This window comes from Staurois parvus, unplaced genomic scaffold (genome assembly GCF_062004578.1).
Source record: "Staurois parvus isolate SC_StPar_1 unplaced genomic scaffold, SC_StPar_1.0 ptg001225l, whole genome shotgun sequence".
Taxonomy (NCBI): domain Eukaryota; kingdom Metazoa; phylum Chordata; class Amphibia; order Anura; family Ranidae; genus Staurois; species Staurois parvus.
The window spans coordinates 8,481-17,640 of NW_028319021.1; the positions used below are offsets into that span (position 1 = coordinate 8,481).

General features: G+C 46.6%; 1 protein-coding gene across 1 annotated transcript; it reads left to right on the forward strand.

Moving 5' to 3' along the window:
• Window positions 1–651: 651 nt before the first annotated feature.
• On the forward strand, window positions 652–2,275 carry LOC149438017 (olfactory receptor 52D1-like). The gene has a single exon (XM_089660335.1). The coding sequence runs from the start codon at window positions 788–790 to the stop codon at window positions 1,757–1,759; it is 972 nt and encodes a 323-aa protein (XP_089516461.1). The 5' UTR covers window positions 652–787; the 3' UTR covers window positions 1,760–2,275.
• Window positions 2,276–9,160: the final 6,885 nt, after the last annotated feature.

A 9,160-nucleotide genomic window follows, 5' to 3' on the forward strand; every position in this document is an offset into this window, starting at 1 on the left:
GTGTAGTGTCTCCTTACATTGGTGGTCGGTGTAGTGTCTCCTTACATTGGCGCTCGGTGTAGTGTCTCCTTACATGGGTGGTCGGTGTAGTGTCTCCTTACATTGGTGGTCGGTGTAGTGTCTCCTTACATTGGCGCTCGGTGTAGTGTCTCCTTACATTGGTGGTTGGTGTAGTGTGTCCTTACATTGGCGCTCAGTGTAGTGTCTCCTTACATTGGCGGTCAGTGTAGTGTTAAGAGTCAGATCCCTAACACAACCTCCATCTCCAATACACATCACAGACGTCTTCTGTTCTGGTAATGTCTAATAACTGACAGTGCTGGCCCAGCTCCTCCCCATTTGATCTTTTATGTAGCTGCCAGGGAAGGGGCAAAGGTGCAAAAGTGAATACCATAGGGTGACAGCTCTGAATCAGCTTGGGCTTGTGACCTCAGATCCAAGATGGTGGCACCCAGCAGCAATCTCTGTGGGGGGGGGGAGGGGTTATGTCTACACAAGGTAGGCTTTTACAGATAACTAACATGGCTAAAATATGTTACATGCAAGTACATTTTTAGGGGAAGGTTGTTGTTGAAATGAATGGTCTGGTGGTCTTTGGGGTTGTTTAAACCAACCCAAAGTAAAGAACCCCCAAAAACATTGAGAGGAACCACGCATTGCTTTGAACCCTTTTGCTGCAGGCAAAGTATTTGTATTGACAGGTTAATGTTGCCATCTTGTTAATTTCTCATTATAAGTGTTTATTTTTATCAGTGATTGGTTGCTTTGTTCCTGACAGTAACTGGCCATGCTCCCTGTTCCCAACACTAGTTTCCACATGCCGTCTACGTTCCTCCTCATTGGAATCCCTGGTTTGGAAAATGGAGTCATGTGGACATCAGTCGTCTTCTGTGTCCTCTATATCCTGGCCATCCTGGGCAACAGCATCTTACTGTACATCATCAAAACCGAGGAGAGCCTCCATACCCCCATGTATTTCTTCCTCTCCATGCTTGCCCTCAACGACTTGGCCTTCTGCAGCTCTACCGTGCCAAAGACTCTGGGGATCTTCTGGATGGACGGTGGTCTTATCGATGCCACCAGCTGTCTGACGCAAATGTTCTTTGTCCATTGTCTTTCAGTCACCGAGTCGGGGATCCTGGCCGCCATGGCATATGACCGTTTTGTGGCCATCTGTTCCCCGCTCAGATACAGTTCGCTCCTCACCTACGGCCTCCTGCAAAAGATTGCACTTATTATTCTGCTCAGAGCCATTGTAGTCATTTTCCCCATTCCCGTCCTGGTAGGACAGCTCCAGTACTGCGGTGACAATGTTGTACTACACTCATACTGCGATCACATGGCCGTGGTCAATGTAGCATGTGGCAACAAACACGTGGACAGTGTTTATGGGTTAGTTGTGTCTCTTTCTGTCACCGGGTTTGATCTGCTCTTCATTGGACTGTCCTACTCCATGATCTTACAAGCCATCTTCAAGATGCCCACCAAGGATGCCCGTCAGAAAGCTGTAGGAACGTGCGGCTCCCACATCAGTATTATTGTGATTGCGTATGTCAGTGCAATTTTCTCATTTGTCACATACAGGTTCGGGCAGGACACCATCCCTCCCAATGTCCACATCCTCTCCTCCAATTTTTTTATCTTATTCCTGCCCTTCTGGAACCCGCTCGTCTACGGGGTGAAGACAAAGAAAATTCGACAACGGGTCAAAAGGATTCTCTTTCACAATCAAAGTACATTTCCATGGAACAGGCATTGAGCAACGTAGTATTAAAGAGGTTTCAGAGAACATTTCATTCAGCTTTGACTGGAACTTAATCACAATTGTTGTTAAAAAAAAAATACATTTACAGTTCTCCTACCATCCTCATCCATCCAGGGGTGGACTGACCATTTGGAAACTCGGGCACTTCCCCAGGGCCCGGGGTCAGTAGGGGCCCCATGAGATGCCCCTGGTACCTTTTTCATAGGCTTTTTTGAGTTTGTGGAAGGACACAGGGGCCCCATGATCCCCTATTGCCCGGGGGCCCCATGAGTTGTCAGTCCGCCCCTGCATCCATCCCCTAATTAGCAGACTGAAGGAAGGCAAGGAAAGGAAGAAAAACAAATGCTATTTAAAAAGGGACAGAAAAAGTGAAAAGTAAAAAAGTAAAAGCTTCTAGCAAGCCAAAGAAGAAATGAAAACAACTACAAGCACCAACAATCACCAGCAGTCAAAAGTAAAACAGTTTTTCGCTCTCCACTCAAATGTCTTTTTAGCTATCAGCCAGCAAAATGTGCCAGAGTTGTTATCAATGAGAAGAATAGTGCCCCATTGATGGTGTCAGTAGGGGGAATGGTGTCCCATCCTTGGTGACTGTTGGTGGAATAGTGCCCCAAGGACTAGATAAAGGCAAGCAAAGGGCCACATCCAGCCCCTGAGCCGGAGTTTAGGGGGTTTAATGTAATTTCCAGAAACAAAATTCAGATTTTTACATGTGCATGACAAAAATAATTGCCCCAGTAGACAAGTGGTTAAGAAAGAGTGCTTTACAGTGAAGGAAATGCGTATTTGACCCCCTGCTGAATTTGAATGTTTGCCCACTCACAAAGAAATGATCGGTCTAAAAATGGAATGTTCGGTGTATTGTAACACTGAGAGACAGAATACAACAACAAATTCAGCAGAAATGCATCTAACAAATGATGACTGATCTGCATGTTCATGAGGGAAATAAGGATTTGATCCCCTATCATTCAGCAGGATTTCTGGCTCCCAGGTGTCTTTCATACAGGTAACAAGCTGAGATTAGAAGCAGTCTCTTAAAGGGAGTGCTGCTAATCTCATTGTGTTACCTGTATAAAAGACACCTGTCCACAGGAGCAATCAAACCATCAGATTCCAAACTCTCCACCATGGCAAAGACCAAAGAGCTGTCCAAGGATGTCAGGGACAAGATTGTAGACCTACACAAGGCTGGACTGGGCTACCAAACTATGGCCAAGCAGCTTGGTGAGAAGGTGACAACAGTTGGTGCAATCATTCACAAATGGAAGAAACACAAAACAAGTGTCAGTCTCCCTAGGTCTGGTGCACCATGCAAGATCTCACCTCGTGGAGTGTCAATGATCATGAGAACAGGGAGGAATCATCCCAGAACTACACGTGAGGATCTTGTCAATGATCTCCAGGCAGCTGGGACCACAGTCACCAAGAAAACAATTGGTAACACACTATGCCGACAAGGACTGAAATCCTGCAGTGCCCGCAAGGTCCCTCTGCTCAAGAGAGCACATGTCCAGGCCCGTCTGAAGTTTGCCACTGAAAATCTGTGGAGGGAGCTGAAAGTTCGAGTTGCCAAACGTCAGCCACCAAACCTTCATGACTTGGAGAGGATCTGCCAAGAGGAGTGGGCCAACATCCCTTCTGAGATGTGTGCAAACCTGGGGGCCAACTACAGGAAACGTCTGACCTCTGTGATTGCCAACAAGGGATTTGCCACCAAGTACTAAGTCATGTTTTGTGAAGGGGATCAAATACTTATTTCCCTCATGAACATGCAGATCAGTCATCATTTGTTAGACGCATTTCTTTTGAATTTGTTGTTGTATTCTGTCTCAGTGTTACAATACACCGAACATTCGATTTTTAGACCGATCATTTCTTTGTGAGTGGGTAAACATTCAAAATCAGCCGGGGAGCAAATACGCATTTCCTTCACTGTAAAACACTCTTCCTTAATCACTTGTCTACTGGGGCAATTTTTTTTTCATGCACATGTTAAAATCTGAATTTTTGGGGGGAAATTACCCCTAAATCACTGGTTCCCCAACTGCAGCTCAGTGGCTGGATGTGGCTTTAGTCCTTGGGGCACTATTCCACCAACAGACACCAAGGATGGGACACCATTCCCCCTACTGACACCATCAACGGGGCACTGTTCTTCTCGTTGATAACGACTCTTGAACATTTTGCTGGCTGATAGCTAAAAAGAGTGGGAAATTTGCCTTCCTTCAGTCTGCTAATTAAGGGGAGGGGTTAATTGGTCACAGGTGATGCAGGTCTTATATAACTTGCTGTAGAGCTCACTCTGAGTGTGCTCATTCTTGAGCTTGCCTGTATTTTGCTTACTGGACCTTTGACCAAGTGGACATTTGATTAAGTGGAGTTGGAAAACAGGAGATTACAACAGGAGTCTGTGGCTTTAGTCCTTGGGGCACTATTCCACCAACAGACACCAAGGATGGGACACCATTCCCCCTACTGACACCATCAACGGGGCACTGTTCTTCTCGTTGATAACGACTCTTGAACATTTTGCTGGCTGATAGCTAAAAAGAGTGGGAAATTTGCCTTCCTTCAGTCTGCTAATTAAGGGGAGGGGTTAATTGGTCACAGGTGATGCAGGTCTTATATAACTTGCTGTAGAGCTCACTCTGAGTGTGCTCATTCTTGAGCTTGCCTGTATTTTGCTTACTGGACCTTTGACCAAGTGGACATTTGATTAAGTGGAGTTGGAAAACAGGAGATTACAACAGGAGTCTACTGACCTGTGGGTGACAACTGATCTTTCCTGTTAATATTGTAACTGGGATATGAGTGCTAGCGGGGTGGAGTGCCGCATGTATGCAACAATGGAGCAACAGCTCCAGGATGGATACCACTGTGACAGATGTGAGCAGGTTGCCCTTCTGGAAGCTCGCGTTAGAGATCTGGAGAAGCAAGTTCCAACACTGGGCAGAACAGACAACCTTGAAAGGGGTCTTCTATTCTCTGAGCAGGTAGCTAATGGGATTGATGTGGAGGGCGGAGGGGCTAATCAGGATTATCAGGTAGGAAGATGGGTTACTGTAATGAGAGGGAGTGGTAGGGGCTCACAGAAAAGGAAGGCCGGCCCTGGGTTTGAGCACCCAAACAGATTTGCCAAGTTGGGTGAAGATGGGGTGGCAAGCTCAGGGGTGGAAGCCCTGGATGTCACCACTATCCCTAACAGCCTGAAGGGCAGACCATCTGGGAGGGGTGGTAATGGTAGTGCAGGAAGGCCTAGACAGCTGGTGGTAGTAGGGGATTCTATGATCAGAAGGACTGATAGAATAATTTGTCGCCTGGATCGCCTCAACCAAATGGTTTGCTGTCTCCCTGGTGCCAGGGTTCGGCATGTGGTGGACCAGGTTGATAAATTATTGGGAGGGGCTGGGCATGACCCAGCTGTCTTGGTTCATGTTGGAACCAATGACAGAATACATGGAAGGTGGAGGCTCCTTAAGAACCGATTTAAAGAACTAGGCTGCAAGTTGAAAGGAAGGACCTCCAAAGTGATATTCTCTGAAATATTAGCTGTGCCATGGGCAACTCAGAAAAGACTGGGGGAGATTAGAGAACTCAATGCATGGCTGAATTCCTGGTGTAAGAGGGAAGGATTTGGGTTTCTAGAGCACTGAGCTGACTTTTCATTGGGGTGCAGCTTATATGCTAGAGATGGTCTGCACCTAAATGGAAGGGGGTGTGCTGTGCTGGGGGAGAGGTTTATGGGAAGGCTGGAGGAGTATTTAAACTAGGATGGAGGGGGGAGGGAGAATTAGATTATAATGGGGCAGACAGATCAGACAAGGGCCAGTACTTATTGGTGGGTGGAATGGGGAAAGATGGGGAGAAGGCTATGGCAGATGATAAGAAGGTTCCCGTGTTACAAACAACCAGTGGAATTGGTACCATTTGTATGAAAATAAAAAATATGCAAAATACTTGTGAACAAGGTGTCAATCAATTAAAGTGTTTGTTCACCAATGCCAGAAATCTACCAAGCATAATCGGTAAGTTGGAAGCTTTGGTGCATGAAGAGAACTAGGATTTAATTGGTATTGCTGAATCTTGGCTTCATTCTTCACATGACTGGGCCATTAATATTCCTGGCTATGTTCTCTTTCAGAGAGACGGGGTAAATAGGAAAGGTGGTGGTGTCTGTCTCTATGTGAGACGTGATCTCAGAGCGAATGTGAAAGAGGACCTAGTTGATGGAGAGTGCGATGAGGCTGAAGTATTATGGATGGAACTGCACATGGGGGTGCGTGCTTCAAAGGTAATCGTTGGAGTTTGATATAGGCCTCCCAGTATTAATGAGGAGGTGGAGACTCAGCTCCTTGCACAGATCAAAAGGGCTGGGACAGTGATAATAATGGGGGATTTTAACTACCTGGAAATTGACTGCAGGTATAGTTAAAGGGCAAAAAAGTTTAAACCTACTACAGGACAATTTTATGGTACAGTTCATAGAGGCCCCAACTAGAAATGATGCTCTGCTGGACCTGGTAATCTCAAACCATGCAGAGCGTATTACCAATGTCCATATAAAAGAACATCTGGGTAGCAGTGACCATAACATGATTTCATTCCATGTTAGCTGAAAACAGCAAGCCCATACGGGAAAATAAAAATGCTCAATTTTAAGAGAGCTAATTTTCCAAGGCTGAGAGCTACTCTACAAGACTTAGACTGGGAGGGAATATTGGCATTGATGAACACAACACAGAAATGGGAGTTCTTTAAAAAGACTGTATGGGACCAAAATATATTCCCATGGGCAACAAGTATAAAAGGCTAAAAATCAAACCTATGTGGCTTACGGCCAAAGTTACAAAAGCTATAGATAATAAGAAAAGATCTTTCATTAAATATAAAAATGAAGGAACGCGATCATCGTTTACACATTACAAAGAATAGAACAGAATATCCAAAAAGGAAATAAAGGCGCAAAAATTGGAAATGAATGAGAGATTGCACAAGATAGCAGGACCAACCCCCAAAAATTCTTCCAATATATTAATAGTAGAAAGGTCCGGTCCGAGCATGTAGGCCCTTTACAGAATCATCTAGAGGGGGTGACTGGGGACAAAGAGAAGAACAATGTATGAAATCCCTTCTTAAGCTCTGTGTATACAAAGGAGCATGGGGGGACTCTTGTCCATAATGGGCGTGGTACTGACACAGCCACAGATGATCCACATTGGCTCACAATTGATATGATCCAGAAATATTTAGACAGAATAAAGGTGAATGAAGCCCCTGGACCGGATGGCATACACCCACGGGTCCTTAAAGAATTGAGTTCTGTCATTTCAAAGCCATTGTTTCTCATTTTTAGGGACTCTTTAATGACTGGCATAGTACCACTGGATTGGCGTAAGGGCAATGTGGGGCCAATATTTAAAAGGGGTCAAAATCTTTACCAAGTAATTATAGACCTGTTAGTGTAACTTCTATAGTTGGGAAGATACTGGAGAGTTTAATAAAAGACCACATAGATGAGTTCTTGCTGGAAAAAACTAGTTTACGCAACAGACAGCATGGATTCATGAAAGACAGAAGTTGTCAAATCTGATTTCTTTTTATGAGGAGGTGAGCAAAACCGCGGACAGAGGGGTGGTGGTGGACGTGCTATACTTGGACAGAGGGGTGGTGGTGGACGTGGTATACTTGGACAGAGTGGTGGCAGTGGACGTGGTATACTTGGACAGAGGGGTGGTGGTGGACGTGGTATACTTGGACAGAGTGGTGGCAGTGGACGTGGTATACTTGGACAGAGGGGTGGACGTGGTATACTTGGACAGAGGGGTGGCGGTGGACGTGGTATACTTGGACAGAGGGGTGGCGGTGGACGTGGTATACTTGGACAGAGGGGTGGACGTGGTATACTTGGACAGAGGGGTGGCTGTGGACGCGGTATACTTGGACAGAGGGGTGGACGTGGTATACTTGGACAGAGGGGTGGCGGTGGACGTGGTATACTTGGACAGAGGGGTGGCGGTGGACATGGTATACTTGGACAGAGGGGTGGCGGTGGACGTGGTATACTTGGACAGAGGGGTGGCGGTGGACGTGGTATACTTGGACAGAGGGGTGGACGTGGTATACTTGGATCTTGCAAAAGCGTTTGTCGCAGTTCCCCACACACGGCTAATGTGTAAGGTAAAGTCTACGGGCTGGAAAAATCCGAATGTAAATGGATAGAAAACTGGCTGAAAGGTGAAAGGTGAAAGGCTGAAAAATGGTATTCAGAGAGTAGTGGTTAATGATTCATACTCTGAATGGTCTAGGGGTGTCAGTGGGGTACCCCAAGGTTCAGTGTTATTACTGGAGTACCCCAAGGTTCACTGTCAGTCAGGGGCGGACTGACCATTTGAAAACTCGGGCACTGCCCAAGGGCCCGGGGTCAGTAGGGGGCCCCATGAGATGCCCCTGGTACCTTTTTCATAGGCTTTATTGAGCTTGGGCAAGGACACAGGGGCCCCATGATCCCCTATTGCCCGGGGGCCCCATGAGTTGTCATTCCGCCCCTGCTGTCAGTGGTGTACCCCAAGGTTCAGTGTTATTAGTGGGGTACCCCAAGGTTCAGTGTTAGTGGGGTACCCCAAGGTTCAGTGTCATTAGTGGGGTACCCCAAGGTTCAGTGTCATTAATGGGGTACCCCAAGGTTCAGTGTTATTAGTGGGGTACCCCAAGGTTCATTGTTGTTAGTGGGGTACCCCAAGGTTCAGTGTTAGTGGGGTACCCCAAGGTTCAGTGTCATTAGTGGGGTACCCCAAGGTTCAGTGTCATTAATGGGGTACCCCAAGGTTCAGTGTTATTAGTGGGGTACCCCAAGGTTCATTGTTGTTAGTGGGGTACCCCAAGGTTCAGTGTTGGGACCCTTACATTTTAATATATTTATAAACTATATATGGTCGGGGATTATAAATCCCATTCCAGTCTTTGCAGATGACACCAAGCTGTGCCGGGGAATAACGTCCTTACAGGATGTCTCCAGCTTACAAGCTGACCCCAATGCTCTGTGTAATTGGGGGACTATGGGGCCAATGAGGTTCAATGTTGATAAATGTAAGGTTCTGCACTTGGGGGCTAAGAATATGCATCACACATACTAGGGGGAGATACAACTGGGGGAATCAATGGTGGAGAAGGATCTGGGGAAATCAATGGTGGAGAAGGATCTGGGGGGGTCAATGGTGGAGAAGGATCTGGGGGGGCAATGGTGGAGAAGGATCTGGGGGGGCAATGGTGAAGGATCTGGGGGTGTCAATGGTGGAGAAGGATCTGGGGGGGTAATGGTGGAGAAGGATCTGGGGGGGGTAATGGTGGAGAAGGATCTGGGGGTTCTGGTAGATCACAAGCTTAATAATGGCA